Consider the following 22,230-nt stretch of genomic DNA (forward strand, 5'->3'; position numbering starts at 1 on the left):
TTTTTTTTTTTTATTAAAACAGGTAAAGGCAACTATTTTCAAATGTGACAGGTAATCAATGCCAACAATCATTTGTTGATGAAGGTCAATCAGTTCATACTTTGAGTACAAATCAATCTGGGCTATTTACTCAACTGAAAGAGGCGTAGGTTCATAAAGAACTGGTATAGGTGTCAGACATATCTGGAATACAATTGCTTGGGGTAATCTCAACCTTCCTTCTGCTTTTACCACCAGGAATGAACTAAAGTACAAGGAATTACTCCAGAATTATTCTGCTGTTAAACTGCATTGATTCCTATACTTCTATGAAAGCAGGCTCTGTCTTTAAGTGCACTTCAAGGCATTTTGCGCAGTGTATTTTTAAAATGTTGTCTAGCCAACAACACAGGGCCTATCTAATTTCCTATTAAGTTCTGCATACAGTAATAAGACGTATACCACCATAATATAGCTACATAAATAATGCGGGTTCTATTGTGAAACATTTCTATGGTCTTCCAGTATGAGTGTGTGAAAGTGTACAAACCCTACATTAAGGTCAATGCAGAAAAATACACAGAAATCCATTTCTTTTCTGCCTTTGCAAGTAAGTGCGTCCTAGATGTAAACCTTATTTCCAGAGAATGTCTTCAGTGTGTCAGTCTATCCAAGGTACGTTTAGACATACGTATAGTCGTTTATAGGACCTTTAACTGCAATAGAGTCGGAGATCAATGGTGAAATTGCAGTGCTGCATAAGACTGTACTCCCAATTTTCAACGATTAAGGTGGATATTTGGGCAGCAATCAAACCACCTGTTCATGCATTGGAGAGCTGCAGTCAAAGTAAATAAAGTACATGTGAACAGAAGTATAGGGACATCTACAGCATAGGAATTGTCACAATGTTCTGTACCAGGGTGCAGACAGTTTGCAACCAGAATTTTGGCAATGTATTTGTTGCACACATAAAACTAGCACAAGCGTTACAATGGATTAAAAGTCTTCAAACAGACATGGGTTTAGTGCACAGCACTAAAATGTGGAATAGTACTAGTGAAAATGTTTCTTCAGTTGTCCGCAAGAGCAAGGAGCACGCCACACTTTAAATTAGATGTGTAATGTGCAACCTGGTATGTTGGTGAAAGGAACAGAGAAAACTCATTTTAAATTGTCTGGTATGTGGTCATAAGTGTCCTTCCCACAGGCTTCTCATAAATTTAAAGAGCAAGAAGCACACTATACAGTGATGTTTATGTGTAACTTGCCACACATTATGAGGGAGTAGAGAAGTCTTCCTGCAAATGAGATGGTAAATGGTCTTGACTAAGGTGATGAGTCCCTCGCTCATTCTTAGGGTACAGTGGTCACATTAGCACCTCTCTGTGGATTTGATCTTTATCATCAATTTCCTCCTCCTCGGGCCCTTCATTCTCATCTCCAGACTCAATGTAGATTGGCCAGTCTCCATCCACCTCTTCTTCCTTGTCCATACTCTCAGAGGCAGCTTCTGTGCCACCTGGGTGGTTGGAGTCATCATGTGTGGTGGTGACGCAGGTGCAACTGTCACACAAACCAAAACGTCTCAAGCCAGGAGATAAATTACTGGTAAAAGTACGCCGGCAACCTTTACATATGATTGGTCGATTAGAACGATGGACCTAGCAGAGGAAAACAATGTTATTGGTAATGTACAAAACATTTTAGATATTTTTTAGGAAGTTCCATCTAACAAAACAGCAAGAAAGAATCCAGTACTCTATATTTCATTTTTCCAAGTCATAGACTTAATTGCATTTAACAGGCAGACTGGCTTTTTTATGTACATCATTGAATAATAGAAAAGCACTTGTATGTTGCCAGTGCCATATAAATAACTAAATGATGATACAACATATACAGTTGTGTTCGCAATAATAGCAGTGGATTTAAAAAGTAAATACAACTCAATCCTTATAATCACTTTTATTTCCATGCACACAAATGCATTAGGGTTTTTATAATGATTTTATTAGGAACATGAAGAAAAATTTATCACATTGTGTTATTGCTTTACAGAAAGTAAAGAAAAGTGAATATTAGGCTGCTCCAAAAAATATCAGTGTCTGCATTCTTGTTTACAAACTCAAAAATTCACTGTATAAACTGAAACATGTTTCAAGATTTTGCTTTCCTTTGAATCAAATATTTATTGTATAATCAGTGTTTCTGAGAACTGCTGCACATCTGTGTTACGTGGAGTCAACCAACTTCTGTCACCTGTTACATTCCACAATTCTGTATTTCTTGGTTTGGCCTTAGAAACAGTTTTTTTGTGTCACCCCACAAATTTTCTATTGGTTTAAGGTTTGGGGATCAGGCTGGTCACTCCATAACTATTTTTTTTAAGCTCATTCAAGAACCTACTAGGAATAACTCTCTTATGGACCTTGTAATAACTAACAATACTGAACTCATCTCTAACATTTGTGTGGGTGAGCATTTAGGGAATAGTGATCATAACATGGTCTCCTTTGAGATTCTGTTGCAGAAGCAATTCTATAAGGGAGTAACTAAAACACTAAATTTCAGACGTCCAAACTTTGACAGTATCAGGGCATCTCTGCAACATATTAAGTGGGAAATGCTTTTCACAAGGTTAAACACAGAACAAAAATGGGAAGTCTTTAAAATGCTGCTTAATAAATATACTACAGTATATTCCCCTTGTAAGCAACGAATGTTGTTGCAAAACAAAAGTTTTGTGGTTCAATAGAAGTGTTGGTGTTGAGGTGGGTAAGAAAAGACGTGTTTTTAAGGCTTTCAAGTTAGCTGGGACAACCAAATCATTTATAAGGTACAAAGGGAACAATAAATCCTGCAAAAATGCTATAAGGCAAGCTAAAATTGATATGGAAAATGGTATTGCAGCAAGCAGTAAAAAGAATCCAAAATAATTTTTTAAATATGTTAATAGTAAAAAAATGAAGCAGGAAAAGAGTGGGACCTTTAATATCAGAGGGGGGTCAGCTGGTTGATGAGAACAAAAAAAGCGCAGATTCTGAACTCATCTGTCTACACAAATGAGGAACCAGTAAGTGAAGGTTTCCTTCTTGATAGTCCCAATTCTAGTAATACAACTAATGATGCATGGTTCACACATGATGAAATTCAAAAGAGACTAGAACATGTTAAGATTAACAAAGGTCCAGGGCCAGATGGTATTCAGCCATTTTTTACTTAAATTTTCCGGATTCATTGAGGTCTGGCATAGTGCCGAGAGACTGGCAAATTGCTAATGTGGTCTGATCAATTTCTTAGTCTAAAACTCAAGGCCGGTTAGTCTGACATTAGTGGTAGGAACATTTTTCAAAGGGGTATTAAGGGATAAGATAATGGACTTCATTGCAAATCATAATATTATGAGTTTGTGCCAGCATGGTTTTAAGCGTAATAGATCTTGCCAGAATAATTTTATTTCCTTTTATGAGAAGATGAGCAGGGACCTATATTCTGGAAAGGCAGTGGATGTGATCTACTCCTTATGGATTTTCCACAGCAATGTAACCCTATTCACATATATTTCCTCCTTCCAGAGGAGGTGTGAGTTATCTGAACAATACACAGATCTCTAATCTTTATTAAAGCGATACTAAAAGATCCTCCAAACCGTTTCAGTGAAGCTGGGCTGGGGGCGGCATGATCCTTCCACAGGCCGAATACGAATGAAAAACAGGACTTTAGCCTATGGAGGGATCGCTCCGCCCCCAGCCCTGCGTCACTGAAGCAACCCAGAAGATCAGTTAGCTGTGTGAGCGAGTCGCAGCACACAGGTGCGCGGGGCGGCTTTGCGGGGGGAACGATTACTTGCAGCATTTACATCATACTGACACGTTCCTATGATCTTTATAGGAATGTGTCAGTATCGATTTAAAGATTTCTTTTTTGCATTACACCTGTAGCCTGCACATATCCTGTAAACAGAATCTATGCAGGGGAGGGGCAACTTTTAACTAAAATAAAGGTTTTATTTTTTTTTCTCGCCATCTATGCTTTCTCTCTATACAACAATACAAACACTTCACAATGGAACACGATGCGGGAGGAGTGTATTAACAGGACGACTTTAGGGGGACTGGCCCACGGACATTCTTTTATGGTTTCTTTTCAATAGGTTGAATCAAATATGTTTCTGTAATAATGGAATACATTTATATTTATTTCTAGCCGTTCAAAATTGTTTATGCACTTTTTCTGCATAAACCCAACTGAATGAGCTCCTGTTCAAATAGGGGTATACTTTTCCTTTAAAGGATTCATTTACAGTAAAAGCATCTTGATGGATGTTGCATCTTTTTTTAAACTCAACTATAGACAAGTGATTATGGACACAACACTCCAAAAATGAATTTTGTTCCTGAAGCTAAAATTAAGTTGCAGCATTTTTTATAGTAGTTTTGGTGGAACAATACATTTAAAGAGACACACTTGTGATGACAGTATCCCTTAAAGTTCTACAATCATAAGAACTAATGCTAATAAATGCAGGGTAATTTAGTTGATTGTATGAATAAAAAGCCTAGTTAAGAACGGATTTTCTTTAGTCAGCTGCATATACTCACAGTCAGTGCATGGCTTCTCAGGTGCTCCTGTCGGGTAAATCTTTTCCCACATACGTCACAGGGATAAGGCCGCTCACCAGTGTGAGAGCGGATGTGTCGTTTGAGGATCCCTTTCTGCTTGGCTGTGTATGGACAGAATGGACACTTGTGCAGCTTGATAGGAACAACTAGGACATCCCCTTTAAGAAAAGGTAAAAAGAACACATGAGTGTGCAACCCCCATTTTATGTTTTTCAGCGGACCAGGAAAAATTATGTAAAATCTGGGAAAATGTAAAATCATGGAAATTTGTTAACACAACTTTTTCTTCAAGGATATAAGCACGAGTCAGTTTGACTTTGAGATACAATATTTACTGTGTTAATAACAAGGGTTAAACATTGCAGCATCAATGTTACACTATGTGGGGCATGTGCAAGGCCTCTCTGTCAGTCACATACACAACCTAAAGCAATAAGTGATTGTTATACTTTAAACCTCTTTATTTGACTAATAACATTCACAAACAGAAATTTTTGGGTAGATCAGGACAAAATTGTTATGTAAAATCCAGGAAAACATTACTTAAAATCAGGTTAATGTACCCACTGAAATGCATTATAAATTGGTGGGACCACAAATAAAAATTGTAAAATGCAGGAGAACTTAAAATCAGGGTACTTAAAATCGAGGTTTCGTTGTAGTTTCCAAAGAATTAAAGTCTTCATGGTTCAAGTCTGCATTTTAAAGGAGAGGGTAAAGCCTATTTAATTGGGGTTGCCAAAAGTTAGGCACGCCCAAGTGATTATATGTACTCACCTCACACCCCGGGCCGGTGCTCCTATCAGGAGAAAACTGCACCGGTCTGGGGTTTCTTCCAGTGAGTACCACAGAGCAGACTGGCTTCCCTCTTTCTTCAAATATCCCGGGGCAGGCGTGTCCGCAGTATAGCCGTCTTCTTTGTTAAAGTTGGGCTTTTACACGCTACTGCACATGCTCACCCGCGCAAAGAAAGAAGAAGCTGGAAGCCGATCACTCCGTGATGCTCACTGGAAGAACCCCAATGTTGTGCAGTTTTCTGCTGATAGGAGCACCGGCCCGGGGTGTGAGGTGAGTATACACAATCACTTGCGGGTGCATAACTTTTGGCAGCTCCAAGTAAAGTCAGCCTTTCCTTTTCCTTTAATGATTGAGATAAGTTGAAATGCACCCACTTCAACTAGTTGGATCACAACCCAGTAGTGCATTTCTATGCCAGTTGCTATTTCATTATGCACTATGTGAACCAACCAAATGATTCATTTATAATGCAACGCATGATGCAAAGTGCACTTTTTAAATGCGGTTCATCATTCTTTCCCCACAATGCAGTGTTTTTCACCCAGAATTCCAGCATAATTTCTGCATCAACAGTGTGATGCAAGCAACATTAGCAGAGTGGGCATCGCACACAAAGTTAGTAATGGCTACTGATATGACCTGCCAGGGGAACCCTGGAATTACTGCCATATCCAGAATGGAGGTAATTCCAGGTTAAACACAAGTCAACAAAGCATGCGTATACAATTCCTCAGAGCAAACTGGGTGCATTAATGATCCTGCAAAAACACTAAAGGGCGTATATTTGTATATAAGTTTGTAGCTTTTTTGTGATTTAAGAAATTCGCAGCTATAACCACAAATCTATATTTTCCAAATTAAAATTTTCACTATTTTGGATTATGGCACATGGGATAAATCTGCTCTATCACAAGTGACGAATATACTGAAAATGCTTTCTCACTGGCAATAATGTAAATTGCCAAGGGAAAACATATGCTTTGCTTTCTGAAGCTGCCTCTTTTTGAATGGGTTTAAGTGCACAATTTTATCTTGTATTATCTCCCCCAGCTCTGCTGAATTTTAAGGGATCTCTCTTATTTGGAAACACGATATCCATAAAGCATTTTACACAAATAATTCTATTTTCTAAGAATTATTTCTTGTTATCTATTATAAACCAGTAAATTGTGCTTGTTTCTAACCAAGCTGTATAAATTGGTATTGGTGGCAAAAACATTTGTATTGGGTTTATTTAACTTTTTCAAGTTTTTCAGTAGACTTGTGATCCATAACTTACAAAAACACCTTGTGTCTGAATCAAAGTGTTCTGGATAATAACTCTTCTGCCTGCATTATAGGGTATGAAAAATACAGCTTTATATAATACAAAAACCCTCTTATGGTCCATTACCTGTGTCTTCCCCAAACCAGTCACCTTGAATATCCATCATAGAGCTCATTGGGACACCAGTATCTTCTTGACGAGATTCAAAGTCCCGTGGAAAATGATGCACTGCATCATCCTTCCTCTGGGAAGAACTATTTCTCAAAAGAGCCTCAAGAAATTGCTTCATGTGATAGTTATTGCATGCTATATCAACCCCAGATGCTGAATGCAGACCTTCCTCTCCCTGTTCCAGTCCTGTAGGAATATGGTAGGTTTGTACACCCTCTGACACCTCCACAACATCAGAGTCAAATTCCTCTTTTGGTTCTACTGCTTTGTTGGAACTTTTACTTTCATTGGAGCCGTCGGTTGGGTGATGTTTTACCATCAGCTCTATAGAGTTGCAACTACTGCAGTCGCCACCGGGTGGATCTTTCTGGCAGTCACTGTCATTTTCTTTCTCAGGTGAGGCCCCAAGCTCTGCTTCTCTTCCACTATTTATGCCATCGCTGCCACTGTCTGCCTGTCCAAAGGAACTTTCCTTCTCAATCTTCCGGCATATGTCTAATGAAGAGTGGATATAGGCTTTACAGAAGTTGACCACATCTGTCATCTGCAGATAACTAGCCGCACTCATAACTTCGATCACATTTTCTCCACAAACGTTCAGCTTGCCTGAATAAAGAAAGTCCAGGATGGTAGAGAATGCCTCTGATGTGACAATATCCAGAGAGGCTGTGCTGTGTCTCCCGCTGTCCTGAATATAGTGAACTAGCATGGCTCGAAAATAACCACTGTTCGCAAACAAAACATTCCTGTGGGCTTTGAAAATTCGGCCCTCTACAATTATGCTGCAGTCACAGAAGAAATCCCTCTTCCTCTGTTCATTTAATTCCCCAAGTAGTTTGGTATAATATGATGACATCTCCATGGCTCCAACACAAAAATATCTCCTAGCTGAAAGAAGGAAAAAAACCATGAAGCAAATAAAATCATCAAATAAATGAACCGCTTCAAAATGATTGCTCTGAGAACATCTATTATTTTTAGGTTTAAAGGAAAACTATACCCCCAAACAATGTAGGTCGCTATAAAAAACATCCAAATTCTTCTGGGAGAAAATTCCACAACGTCACAGTTTGTGCTCCACATTATTAAAGTGATACAATAAAAACTGGAACGTGTCGGTATCAGTAAATAGAAGCTGCATGTGAAAATATAAACAGCTAAAAGCTGCCCCCCAGTCCTGCGAACCTTAGTAACGGCGACCCTCCGACACCATTAAATCATCTTGCTGAGTTGTTTCACTCATGGTGGGCTGAGAGCGGTGATCCCTCGAATTACAAATGAAAACAGGACTCCAGCCTATGGAGGGATCGCCCCCAGCCCAGCGTGACTCAAACAACTATGCAAGATGATTACCAGGCTTTTGGGAGCTTTTAGCTGACTATATTTCACGTGCAGCTTCTTTTCACTGATATTTTTCTAGGAACATGTCAGTATCACTTTAGGTCGGAATCTCCATCAATCTCAGCCACAATACATTGTAAAACAATCTACTCTGTAGTCACATATTATATACTTTTCAGTTATCCAAGGCATGCTTCAAGATTTGCAGTAAGTCTATGGAACTCACTCTAAAGTGCTTAAGCCAGCAGCTATTCTAAAGGCATACCCAGCATATTGAAGTAAACTAGTTTTATCTGCCTACCATACTCTTTCTTCCTTTCCTCAAACATTACTAAAGGTGGCCATAGATGTAGAGATCCTCTCGTTTGGCGGTGTCGCCAAACAAGGGGATCTCTACCCAATATGCCCACACAGAAGTGGGCGATATCGGGCTGATCCGATTGTGGGCCATAAGGCCCAACGATCGTATCATAATGGATCAGATATTGGCAGGACCGCATAGACGCAAAGATAGACGCAAAGATTTTTTAACCTGTCCCGATCTAGATCTGGCCGACTTTTGGCCAGATATCGATCAGGAAAGTCCGTTGGATGGCCCCACACACAGGCCAATAAGCAGCTTTTATCAGCCCGTATATGGGGCCTTAACTCATCACCTCAATGGGCTAATTGCCTGCCCTATTAGAATCGCTACTATTTAATTTTCAAAAAATATTAACTTTTTTTTGCCTTTCCCACAACTTTTCTCCAGGAAATCAGTGGGTTATTTACAATGTTTATTGGTCAAGTGCACGTAGAATTATGAAAGCAATTATCCAATATGGTCATTGGACTGGGACAACAGGTTGCCCATGATTACTATTTTTCATTATAAATGAAGGGTGAGTGCAGATAGACAGCCTACGTACTACTGCAGGGACAGCACAAATGAACCCATGAGCTAGCAATGAATGGCGAGTGGGTGACTTACTAAACACACAAGCTAAGGCAGATGCATACAGGGCCGGGTTAGCCGCTAGGCGAGTGAGTCGCTAATGTAAGGCAAGTCTATCACACCGCCCAACAGTCCCTCTCTTCTTAACTCAGTCCGCAGTCCCGGAAAGCTGCTTCAACGCCCCACAAACCCGATAATACCCAGCGCTTAGACTCCAGCAGGACAGCTTCTCCCGACGTCACAAGTCTCGTTTCTCGCAAGATTGTGGCGTCACGACGACTAACGTGTAGAAACGCAGTGACGCAGCACGTAGCCTTACAGGAAGGGGCGGCTTGTAAGTTGCGCTAGGGGCTGAAGAAGTGCTGTGGCTTGTATTTGTCAGTGAAAAATAAAAAACACTTCGTATATTTCGTGTTGGTTCATAGCCATGACCACTAACACATTATTCCTTCAGAAATCACGTATATTTTATTCTCAGAGCTCTTTGTGCTATCAGAACCTCTTCTCCCTATTTGTTCGAGGAGGACAGAGTTGGTGAAATGAAACAATCTTAAATCAAAGTGCTCCTGGCCCTTCTGCTATTTTACTAAATAAGGGGCAGAGTTTTCACACATTAAAGACCAATTTAGGAAAAGACAGGGGATGTTACAGCAAAAGTAATCTTTTAGGCACTTTTTGTTCATGATGGTGGGAGAAGGGTCCTCACATCGCAGACCAAGGGCCAGTTTAGGAGAAGTAATGTGTTATATCTACCGCTCACCCGCCACTAAACTTATCCTGCAATGGTGGTGCTGGTCCTCCCTCAGCAATAGCAGTAAATTCATAGGTCTGCACACACACTATTTATCTGCAGTCGGGGATGTGGCCCCTCTTTTTATTAATATTTCACCACAAAGATGGGGGGTTCAACCTCCCTTCGTTGATCTTTGTGGTGAAATATTAATAAAAAGAGGGGCCACGTCCCCGACTGCAGATAAATAGTGTGTGTGCCGACCTGTGAATTTACTCCAGTTTAGAAGAAGACAATGGGGCAAATTCACTAAGCTCCAAAAATTCGCCAGCGACGGCTTTGCTCTCAGCGCAACACTACGCCAGGCGTAGATTCGACAGGACAATGCTAATTCACTTAAATCCAAAGCGTCCAGGGCCCAAACTCTGGCGAAGTTGCACTAGCGTTACTGCGCCAAGTGAAGCAAAGTTGCGTTAGCATTGCCTAATTTGCATATGGTTGCGCTAGTGTTACTGTGCCAAGTGAAGCAAAGTTGCGTTAGCATTGCCTAATTTGCATACGGCAGGAAGTTAAAGTTGAATGGAAGTATATGTTGCAGCAAATACATTATATTACACAAGCCCGGGAAACCTTAATAAAATAAAATAAAGTTGTTATATTGCCCTACACATGAGCCCAGTGTATAGTTTATGTGCCATATGTTAGGAAATGTAGGGGGGAAGCAGGTTACCCCAAAAATATTTACGCTCTTTTTCAGCCTATCACCCTGAAAAAGGAAAAGACGCTAGCATTTTTTGGGACTTAGAAAAATCTTTAACTATTTTTTTAGGAAGTCCTATCTACTCTATTGCACTTAGCCTGGTCTGAGGTGGCGAAGGCAAGTCTGGCACAAGAGGTAACGTTCAGTAAAATCTACATCTTAGTGAAATGGCGTAGTTACGTACCAAAAGAGATATCTTTTACACTTCATTAACTCTGTAAAGTTTGTAAGTTCCCTATTCCAAAAAGGTGAAGAATGGTGCTGGCAGGGTCTTTCCTGTTTCGCTGTTACCATTAAACAGACTTGTTTCAAGTTCTGGTCCAGAGTTTTTTAAGCAGAATTTTCACAATTTAGAAAAAATATGGACTAATTTGGGACAATATAGTAGGTGAAACATACAAAATTTTACCTACCTTATACCAGGTGAAATATACCAACAGATTTTAGGCTTTTTTGTCCACAGTGGCACGTGAGAGTGTGTTTTTTTGCTAATTTAGGAGACGACAATTTATGAAATAGGGCCAATCTTGGATTTTTATACTTTTTTTACACTGGCATGAGATTCTAGTGTTTTTGTCAAACTTCCCAGATTTTTTACAATTTGGGGACAGAACTAGAGCAAATTTAGGGGAAGACAATGGGTGAAATTGATCAAAATTAGGATAGTGCTACTGATGACAAATGGCCCGAGGTTAGCTGCCTGAAATTGGGGCCTAAGTGGGAGCCAGTGTTACCTCAACAGTCAGGGACACATTGATAACTGTTCAGGGCAAGACATGTTTTTTATGCTGCATGAATGGCACCCTTCGGTTTTTCCTGGTGGTTTTACAACTATTCACAATCCAATCATGTAGCTAACAGGATGGCTCATTGTTTCAGAGGCCTATGGGGAGAAACAAACCCTTTACAAAAACCTCTACCCCCCACCCCATGTATACCCCCTCCCTCCTCCCCCCCAGCCTAGTTGCCCCCCCCTGCGGGAAATGGACCTAACTTTTTACTTACCCCTTGGTGAAGAGTCACAGCATCTGAGTTCATCGCAGCCATCTTCTTCGTGTCTTCTTCCGGCGCTTTGGCAATTTACATCCATTTCGGTCCTTGTGCAGTTGTTGCAAACTGGTAAATTGCTCCAACTGTGCATGCATCACTTCGCTGGCATCGGATTTCTCCCCTGGGCGCCCAATGCCTCAGGGTCCTATCGCCTGCTATTGGCTCACACCATTCCCCCTTCTTGCGCAAGTTTGCACATGCGCATGCATCGTAGAGCTGGGGAACTTTGCGTTCCCTATGCATTCTAGCATGCCGCCCCTAAAATTTCGCCGCCCTAGGCCTGGGCCTTTGTGGTCTCGCCACAAATCCGGCCCTGTTCACCAGTCTCTGTCTCAGCTTATCATAGATGACCCAGAAGATGGCTGCTGTGAACTCCGATGTTGTGGCTCAGCAAGTTGTGGCTAAGTAAAATGTTAGGGGCATTTTCCCGGTGGGGCGGGGGAGGGACAGCTAGGCTGGGGGGGAGGAGGGAAGGGGGTCTATGTGGGGCGAGGGGTAGGGGTTATTTTGGTAAAGGGTTTGTTTCTCTTTTAAAGTGCCAAAATGCAATGTGCTAAAGTTCCATAATCCTCCCTCATCACAGACTTGTAAATTGCCTGTACTTATCAGGTATAGTTGCCTGGAAAATGGTATAGACACATCTCCAGCAAACTACTGCCTGACCATCCATGTCAGTACAGTCTTCTGGGAAGCTTTACCTCATATTTGCATATCATTAGATCTTTAAGATATAAAAACATGTGTTTTTGTCCAGTGACATGAAATATTCTGTTAGAGGAGTTGCTCAAGACAAATATATTTTAATTCCCTTTGGTAATTTAATGAGCTTTGTTTCTATGTAAAATCTGTCCTAGGGCCTTGCTAGAACAGCTGGAATTTTTTTTAGGTTTAGAGTGATACCTCATTCTTTGCAGCTGGATATACAATAGATTATAGTATAACAAGAAAAATCCAAGAAAATGTTTAAAGGAACTGCCATAGAAATGCAGGAAACATTCTAGTCTGCCTGTCTAAACGCAGCACAAAGGGTTAATGTCACACACAGTGCTTTCTCTATCAGTCTTTATGCCAGAAGGAAAATACTCAATATTGCCCATAACTGTAGTGGCAACTGTCTGTTGCTGCTCACACATGACTTCAGCCCCAAACCCAGACAAGTATGCATTTTAATAGCTAAATATATTCCAAGTATGCAGTGATAAAAGGTTGCCATTTAATTTACTGGCAGCCTGAATAAGTGGTCTTTAAATGATTTTTGGGAGCACTTAACATCCATAACATCACATGCAACACAATAAAAAAGGCATCTCTGAATCCAGTGCCAATTAACATCATCGGGAGTAAAGCAAATGGTGCATACACCGTTCTGGAACCTTAACGTGGATAACTGTGGCATTTAAAGGGATACTGGTCCTAAGTGAGGTTCCCAGAAAAATCAGAAGTGAATTAAAAGTTCACTAAATTAAAAGAGAAACTTGCAGTTTGTAATGTAATATTGTATAGATCTGACTTACCAATTGTGTTACACTTATCTTTAAGTAAATCTTCCCTTGTGTCTGTTAGTATATCATTTTAACTAGCACATGACTCTAATACAAGGTATTACAATTTATTGTTTAAAGCATCAACATTTTTCATAGCACTGTTACAGAACATTGATATCAAATGCAACTGCATTTAGATAGCAAATACACTTATGAAATAGGAGAGTAGCTTATGCATTCACATACAACACATTTATATCTACAAAATCAAACAAAAAGTACACACAACTACTTTCTATAATCAAGAACACATATTCTTCTGAAAGTAATACACAACGTTTACCAAAAATATATATATTTAAGCATAAATGTAACATTGTCATAAAAACTCTTTAAAGGGATAAAGTGCACTTTGTGGCGGTTGTACACAAGAGTGGGGTTACTATGAGGCACTTATAGAAATACAATGTGCAGGGCAAAACGGATATATTTGCAGCAGTGCAGACTGTATCATACATAAGTGTACCTGAATATAGAGATAATTTATCATTTTACAGATTGACAAAAAAATGGATGTTCTCTTCTTAAAACCGCATGTAAAATGGGTTTAGGTTCTGAGCTTTGTCCCCTCTGTCCTGATCCAAATAACTTTCCTTGATTGGACACAAATAAACTTGCAGTTTTGTTGCCTAGTCCTACAAATACTTACTGTGATAATGTGGTATCAATGACAACCACAATAACAGAATCCCTTATCTCTTTTAAATCAATAGTCCACAAAGCAGATATAATCTGTTGCTATTTCTCTGGAACACTGTCCCAAAATGTGTGGCACTCGCACTAGTGACTTCAAGCTGTGAATATAGACTGCTACAAGTTGTTTATACTGTATTGGTTATAACCAGATCAGATATAATCTCAGCAGCATTATCACTAGTGTGGTAGGGAACAAATGCGTGGCTCACGTCTTGGTGTAGGAAGGAGGGGCTGATTTTTCCTTGAGGTACAAGCTATACAGTTGTGACGGTTTGCACCTCAATGGAAGGGAGTCCACTGTGCTAGGGGAAAGAATGGCTAAGAGGTTGGAGGAGTGTTTAAACTAGGCAAGGGGGGGGGTGGGTGAGATAAAGAATTATGGGGAAGCTAGGGTAGGTGGGGCAGTGGGATTAGTAAGGGGTCATTGGGGAGGAGTGAGAGGGGCATACAGTTTACCAGTTAAGGAGGTCAGCACTCGACGAGTTAGTGTGTCAATCAGGTGCACGTCTCAGGCAGCCACTTCCAGCCGAAATTTTGCAACTTTTGTATACAAAAGTTACAAGGAAAACAGACTCATACTAACTTAACATATAATTCTCCACTAAGTAATGTAAATTTCAAAAGTAAAAGTAGTAACCTCCGCTGTATGCTGGCAAATGCACGGAGTTTGTCAAGTAAAATGGGAGACCTAAAATTAATTGCATGCTCTAAAAATTAGGATATAAATGGTATCACTGAGACCTGGTGGGATGAAACATGTGACTGGACTGTGAATTTAAATGGTTACACCCTTTTTAGGAGGGACAGAGGGATTAAAAAGGGTGGAGGAGTGTGTTTGTATGTAAAGCCAGAATTAAAGCCATGCACTAAAGAAATAACCATAGCTTGCCCTGACTAAGTAATTCAATAAATATGCAAGTGCATGTATTTTAAAAACAGGTTTTTTTTTTGTTACATAGTTATGATCATAAAATTGATAAGCCATTATACCACGTCAAGGTAAACACCACACAAACAACAAGTTAGGGACCACTGTGTGGGGTTTACCTTGATGTGGTATGGTGGCTTATCAATTTTATGAAACCCTGTTTTTAAAATACATGCACTTGCATATTTATTGAATTACTTAGACAGGGCATCAGGGAATGTGCATTGATTGACTGGCCAGATCAGTAGCACTTCCATTGTACCTAAATATATTAAAATTTAGCCTTAGGTGTGCACCCACAACCACCTTTTTTTGTATTTTCAATGTTGATGAATGCAAGGTTATGCACTTTGGACAGACATAATATCAAAGGCTATTGTGATACTAGATTCTATAGTTAGTATAGCTATGGGTATATATAATTTATGTGAAAGTATGGAGGGGTGTGTGCATGGATGCTGGGTTTTCATTTGGAGGGGTTCAACTTGATGGACTTTGTCTTTTTTCAACCCAATTTAACTATGTTACTATGTAACACCTGGGATTAAAATAATTTTCACATTTAGAAGGGGTAGCGTATACTGGAAAAAGAGGAGAGACTGAAGAAAGGTTTAGAACATACAGTATGTGAGGTAGAACTATTTTATAAATAAACCTGAAATGGTATAGACAAAGTTGCTAGGCCTAATGATCGAGTGTATCAATAGGTCTGTATACTGTATGCATGTGTATATACTGTAAATCTTTTGAAGGGGTTGAACAAATGTGACATCTAATGGGACACACAATTAGGGATTGCAATGCCAAGCTTCACATGAGGTCCTGTTGCATAGCCCTAAACTGTGGGAATACGATTACAATTTGAATGAAATCTAGAGAGGGACAGAACTTTCCAGGAAAGGGAACAGAAGGGCTGAAGCATAAAGAGGTAGTAGGTGAAACTTATGGACCCAGAAGAACATGAAATCTCAGTAGGGATTGTATGGAGGACAAAGTATGGGTTTGAGGTTCCCCACCATGTCTACATATGCCTACATTACCACACCAAAATACCCTATCCATATGTGGGGCATAGCAATAGTAGTAGCAGATCCAGAAGTGGCGAGAACTCTATGGGATTCAGACTGATTTGTTGTTTAAAATATCTTAACAAATCTGGTCTCCTTTCAAACAGTTTTGGTGGCCTAGAGAGAGAGATCGGTCCCACTTATTGCCCACATTTCCTAGTTATGCCACAGACCCTGTTGGTCAGATTGTTCTCCCACCCAGTGCTCACACTACATTTTTTCTGTTAAAATCTTATTATGGAACAGAAAAATCTGTTTCCTGAAAAAATACAACATTTTTGGTAGTTTTTGATGTTGAAAATTCATGCTGGTATGGGGGGTGGTTCTGCTCTGCCCCTCCACTGTCATAAGGCCAGCCTCTTATAAGAGGCCTCTTATTGGAGAGGCATGTTGCATAAGGCGTTCCCTGGACAATCATACGATTGCTGCAGTAGCTGGCAGAGGATAAAGGTGCCCGCCTTCTGCTTTATTATGGAATTTCTAAATACCTTGGATTATCCTGAGCATTAAATTCCATACCTGTTCACAAGGCTTTTTAAGGAAGGAAATTTAGATCAAAGGATATACTGAGAAATGGCAATGAGAGTAACAATTTGGGGAAAATGAAACAAAACAGCTTTTTTCATCTTTATAGTCTTCATGATTGGGGGAAGTCTTGCTGTGTTTGCTTAACCTAGAAACTGACTGCTGCCCATATTTTTTAAAAAAAATCATTGCTCACGAGCTTGGAGCCGATGAGGTCCCTATATAGCTATTCTGTTATTGGAAAAAGACAGGACTACTATTTGCAGTCCTTATGTGGATTTAATACTGTAATATAGAAAAACAGTGGTTTGAGTAAAATAATCAACCTACTGAAATGGCACATAAGGCTCTCTTGCCAATAGCAGTTATGTAAAACCCAAACCTAGGGCTAAAGGCTCAAAATTCCTTTTAAAAAGTCCTTGTATCTTGCACTACCATGTTTCCTTTATAGTTAGCCATTTTTGTTAAGAAGGCAATATTCTTAATGCAGAATGTTTGGTAGTAAAGGCTAGAAGTCAAATTTAGTCATTATATGCCCTTTTCTCAGTTAAAGTCTCCTCCCTGCTTCAGTGCTATCAATGTGTGCTGTATGATGTACATGTGTACTCCTTTCACATAAATTTACATGTGTACACCCAGCATTGTATACAGGTATGCTTTCTCAGTCTAAAAGCAACTGCTAGATCCTTCATTCCTAAAAACTGAAGATATCTCCATCCTCTTGGATCTTCAGTGCCTGCAACAGAGGGAAGTTGCTCAGGTTCTCGTCTTCAATAAGAAAGATGCTATCTTCTTCATTGTTACTGTGAAACCACATATTCTCATAGGTTTGGGGGCTGGGAGATGTGTTGCTAAGGAGAGGTTGTGTGGAGTTAGACCGTAAGTGGGAAGTTGATGTGGGACTTTGTCCAAAGTATCCTGTTATCACCTTAGCATACTGCACAGTGTCAGCAACATTGATATAGGGCCTCTGGACCCCAGCATCATCTGTACTGCATTGTGGTTTGTGTTCAAATGAAACAGGAGTGCATTTGGTGACATCTGTAGATGGGGGTTTCTTCTCAGGCCACCCCTCCAGAATTGTGAGATCACTCGTAATCATTTCTCTGATGTTAAGTGACATCTTGGGGGTCTACAGGATGTAACATCCAAACAAGTAATTACATTTCTTTATTACATAAATAATTAAATACAGTAAACATAAACTGTTTTGTATGTGCAAGGTATTCCTTATAGAAGAATTCCCAAAGATTGGGGTTGCCCCAACTGGATGGCCCTGCCTGAGATTAAAATAGCTTGACATCTGGGGTGAATGTTGATTTAATGTTCAAGATATTCCTCAAACCCCAACTCTTGGAACTTTATTAGAATCAATGATACTACAATGTATTTATGTATATGTAACCTTATTACAAGGTAAAACAACCCCTAATCTTATGTTCAGTCAGAACATTGCCTCAAGTGGCAAAGCCAGCATGTTACCTAAGGTGGAAAGAGCTGTTTACTTAAAGCTGAAAATTCCAGTTCAGTGGTAAGTGCCTTGCCCTGAACCCCCTGCAAAAGTGTAAAGGGTAAACGCTGGGGGTAATGTGGAGCAGCATTACTAAAGCTGCCTCAGTGTGGCACATATTATAGAGTGCACCCTGCTTATAAAAATGTGTTGCGAGAACTCAAAATCTGTACAAGTCAATGCGTCTAATGGACCCTATGTGACAGCTAGCAATAAAAACATGAAAGGGATACTGTTATGGGGAAAACTTTTTTTTCAAAATGAATCAGTTAATTGTGCTGCTTCAGCAGAATTCTGCACTGAAATCCATTTCTCAAAAGAGTAAACAGATTGTTTTATATTTAATTTAGAAATCTGACATGGGGCTAGACATATTGTCAATTTCCCAGCTGCCCCAAGTCATGTGACTTGTGCTCTGATAAACTTCAATCACTCTTTACTGCTGTACTGCAAGTTGGAGTGATATCACCCCCCTCCCTTTTCCCCCCAGCAGCCAAACAACAGAACAATGGGAAGGTAACCAGATAACAGCTCCCTAACAAAAGATAACAGCTGCCTGGTAGATCTAAGAACAACACTCATTAGTAAAAACCCATGTCTCGCTGAGACACATTCAGTTACATTGAGAAGGAAAAACAGCAGCCTGCCAGAAAGCATTTCTCTCCTAATGTGCAGGCACATGACCCGGGGCAGCTGGGAAATTGACAAAATGTCTAGCCCCATGTCAGATTTCAAAATTGAATATAAAAAAATCTGTTTGCTCTATTGAGAAATGGATTTCAGTGCAGAATTCTGCTGGAGTAGCACTATTAACTGATGTGTTTTGAAAAAAACATGTTTTCCGATGACAGGATCCCTTTAACTTCAGGTATTTTCTAGCTATTGAAAAATCAATTGTTTTGCAGCACTACAAAATTAACTCTGAAATAACATAAGGCAGATTCCAAGAATTAACAGCACAAGGGTAATTTTATAAGGTGTTGCTGAAAGCTCATAGCACCAAGATTTTTCAGCTAGTTGGTGCCTGTACACAACCAAGGTGCCTTTTTATCTAGAAAGTAAGCGTTTGATCATTGGAAATAATAGCTGTTGGGGGATACAGCTGATAAAAACAAGGCAGAAACACATTGTCAAGCAGCTTTGTTGGGATGAGATGTCCAACATCAAATAATTACCCCAGGTTCAATGTGGCTTTGTTTTTTTACATTTATACATTTGTTACTGGAATCCCATTGCGCTGAATAATGGCCTGCATATTTAATTGCAGAACAAGGCTTGAAGGATGCGATAAATCCTGAAATTTTCCAGGAATCTCCAATATTAATTTATTTTACCTCATGACATACTGGCCTCCATTTCCCCATGCTGCTGTTTGCAGGATCTGGTACAACTTGCCAAAACTTATTCTTCACTCTGTCAAACAAGAAAGCAACATGAACGGCTTACTAGTACTGTTGAACAATGAATAATTGTAAAAATATGCTGCTGACATCTAACTACCAGTAAGCCGGAAACTAGACTTGATCAGAGAAAAAATATTTGAAATCATTTGTGCATAGCACATTCTTACTGGTGAGACAATAGATCAATCTTCTTGAAGGGCAATGCCCATGCTTGATACAAAATACAAATTTAATACAGGAAAGTAGTTTGTGAAACAAAGTACAATAGGGCCCATAAAATGTGAAGATAGTAGTGAAAGAGGTTAGTGCACGGTTGCTAGTTATGTTAAAATGTATTTTATACACCCCATACCGAAGGACATGGAATCACTGCCCAGAAATGGGTTGTAGAGGACTGCTTTAACCCCCAAACTCTTTCACAAGAAATGCAGAAATTTACCCTTTATGTTTTCCCAGGCAAATGAAGGAGCTTCCAATAACAATCATCACAGATGACATACACAGAACCATTATTAATACGTGGATCTCCATCTCATCTGGATAATAAAAGATTGTAACAATTAAACAATATTCTGTTATCCTGTATCTAGTACAGGGGCTTTCCAAACATTCATTGTTTACTCACTTTGCCACCTTTATACTTACCTAAGAGAGTGGTATAAATCATGAGGACTGATCCATTGACACTGCCTTCAGATGTTGAGCAGCTTAAAAGCACATTGTACATTCCTAAAGGCTGCAGGTTCCTGATCACAAACCTTGTCAAGTTGCTGTTCAGCGTCACAGCTAAAAAAAGAGAAAGAAAAGCAATAGGAAAAGTTTTTTTCTTCAATATAGATGAATAGGTGTTCCTGGTCCAAAAAGCTATAGTTTGTTAACATGTGTTATCGTGAGTTTGTATGAATGAGAAGATATGAATTGCCTTAATGAGGGAATAGTTTAAGCAGCTAACCTGTGCTGCACCAGTGCTTGCATATAATACAATCTATAAAAATAACTGTATAAAATCTAGTTCAAAATAGCCATTAGGGGGTTATTTATTAAAGCCCGATTTTTTTTCTCATTTGCCATTTAAAGGGGAAAAACAGATTTTTTTTGTGAAAAAAATCTAAAATTGTTCCTGGATTTATTGAACCCCGAGGGTGTTAAAAATCAGAATAAAAAAGTACTCCAACACAGACCTGCTGAGTTCATGTAGAAGTCAATGGAAGAAGTCCCAATGATATCCTGATCTGTGCTGGGTTTCACACACTAATCCGAACATTTCATGGTTTATGGGCGTAAAATCTGAAAAAGTGGCGGTATTCAGCCATCAAACCCGAAAAAAGTTGCAGTTTTCGTTTTTTTTTCGCGGTTTTATCAAGTTTTTCCCAAACAAGACATTTTTGGGAAAATGTATTGATAGATAAGGGGAAACGATTTCAGAAAATTCTAATACAATTTTGGATTTTGATAAATAACCCCCTGAGTTTTGTAATGAATGACATCAGTCTACATAACTTACAAAGTGTTCTTCTATCACTGTCAGTCCAGAAGACGGTGTAGTTTGTTATAAATCCATGGCGTCTCTCCAAGGGGACTGGTTCCCAGGACAGCTGGGCTGATGACTTTGTGACACTTATTAGTGTAAGTTTGGGGGCAATTTCTGGAACTGTAAAATTATGAAATTATAACAAAAACACAAGAAACACGCAAGGAACACATGGATATATACGGTAGCTGTAAGACTAGCTAGGGACACCCGGCAAGGATTCAATGCAATGTGTCCTCTGCACACCCGTTTTCTGAGCCAGCTAGGATGCCAGCTTGGATCTTGTTAGATCTTTTTAGATTGATTAGTTTCACTAATCAAGTTATGGTTAGTTAAAAGACAATAAAGCTTCACTTGTTTACCATTCTAAAATAAAACATTTGTAGCAAAAGTAAGGTTGGCCATCACCAGCCCTCTATAACTGTCACATCTCATAGTGGTATCAGGGAGGCTGCTGCCATGAGGCGAGTTGAGAAACTTGCGTCAGGTGTCAGCAGCCCGCAAGGTAGCAGGGGTGGCTAAAAAGCTGCTCCTGGTAACTTTAGTAGCCCAAAAACCATTCTCTGCCAATGATTCTCAGTTTTAATAAAATCACAAGCGTAATTTCTGTATAAAACACCCACCTCCTTGTCTGGAATAGGCATTAACCTGTACTGGGGAACCAACTTGATTTTCATAAACAGGATAAACCCAGACAGTGTACTGCTGAAAAGGTTCAATATCTGGAAGTCAATGAAACAAAGGTTAAATCTTAAAGAATAAAGACAGAGGTTAAACAGCCTTTGCGCATGTTCACTAGGTACACTTTTCAGATTTAATGATGGTTAGGTAGAGCTAACAAATAGCTGCATAAGGGCAGCACAAGACCCAAGCAGTTGGACTGTAGTGTACATGGGATCTTTTCTGAACTTTAAAAAAATCCCAAGCTCCATTATAAAAACAAAACAAAAAAATACAGTCAGCCTTATAATGTGGACGTTAATATGGGTTAGTTATGACCTCCAAAGTCATTCAGATGCGCAATTTAGGGAGGCAGAGGTGCAAGCTGCAATGTGTGCCTGTCTTTGGGTAGACAGTAAGGACAGGGCTGGCCTGTACCATGTTACACTGTGCACCTAGCCTCAGATTTTTTTATCCAGCACAAATGCAGCGTAGCCATTCCCATGGGCAGTAGTGCTCTAAGGAATGTACCTCTGCTTGGGGATAAGTAAATTACCACTAGTATAATTATATAACAGGAGACATGGGACAGGGTCTTTATAATTCTGATTTAAGTACCATATCATTTTGTTTAGGTTCTTAAAGGGAAGATATAATCAAATACAAAAATATTTTTATTGCAGTTACTGAAATAAGCAGAATATTATTCTC

At 39.5% G+C, this 22,230-nt stretch overlaps 2 protein-coding genes across 7 annotated transcripts in view; both read right to left on the reverse strand.

The window, feature by feature from the left end:
- On the reverse strand, nucleotides 1-12,025 carry zbtb8b.S (zinc finger and BTB domain containing 8B S homeolog). Of its 4 annotated transcripts, none has more exon segments than NM_001087386.1 (4): nucleotides 1-1,643; nucleotides 4,584-4,762; nucleotides 6,796-7,728; nucleotides 9,152-9,341. In NM_001087386.1, coding segments are annotated over 3 exon segments (1,380 nt in total). In that variant the 5' UTR covers nucleotides 7,703-7,728; nucleotides 9,152-9,341; the 3' UTR covers nucleotides 1-1,349.
- A 3,255-nt stretch (nucleotides 12,026-15,280) lies between these two features.
- LOC108704665 (granulocyte colony-stimulating factor receptor) overlaps nucleotides 15,281-22,230 on the reverse strand; it is a 40,327-nt gene continuing 33,377 nt past the window's right edge. For all 3 annotated transcript variants that reach the window (XM_041583948.1, XM_041583947.1, XM_041583949.1), the window contains exons 11-16: nucleotides 21,483-21,581; nucleotides 20,833-20,979; nucleotides 19,974-20,114; nucleotides 19,768-19,864; nucleotides 19,260-19,338; nucleotides 15,281-17,547 (exon numbers count right to left, since the gene is read on the reverse strand). In XM_041583948.1, coding sequence (XP_041439882.1) covers nucleotides 17,110-17,547; nucleotides 19,260-19,338; nucleotides 19,768-19,864; nucleotides 19,974-20,114; nucleotides 20,833-20,979; nucleotides 21,483-21,581 — 1,001 coding nt within the window. In that variant the 3' untranslated portion in view covers nucleotides 15,281-17,109. The remainder of the gene's footprint in view (nucleotides 17,548-19,259; nucleotides 19,339-19,767; nucleotides 19,865-19,973; nucleotides 20,115-20,832; nucleotides 20,980-21,482; nucleotides 21,582-22,230) is intronic.

This window comes from Xenopus laevis, chromosome 2S (genome assembly GCF_017654675.1).
Source record: "Xenopus laevis strain J_2021 chromosome 2S, Xenopus_laevis_v10.1, whole genome shotgun sequence".
NCBI lineage: Eukaryota > Metazoa > Chordata > Amphibia > Anura > Pipidae > Xenopus > Xenopus laevis.

Bases quoted from the DNA above. Each gene is read 5' to 3' on its own strand.
- zbtb8b.S (XM_041583000.1), bottom strand. From the start codon at position 11,746: ATGCACAGTTGGAGCAATTTACCAGTTTGCAACAACTGCACAAGGACC. The intron at 4,763-6,795 runs GTAATGGACCAT...CTTTTCTTAAAG, and splicing joins CTGGTTTGGGGAAGACACAG to GGGATGTCCTAGTTGTTCCT. The intron at 1,644-4,583 runs GTGAGTATATGC...TTCCTCTGCTAG, and splicing joins TGAGAAGCCATGCACTGACT to GTCCATCGTTCTAATCGACC.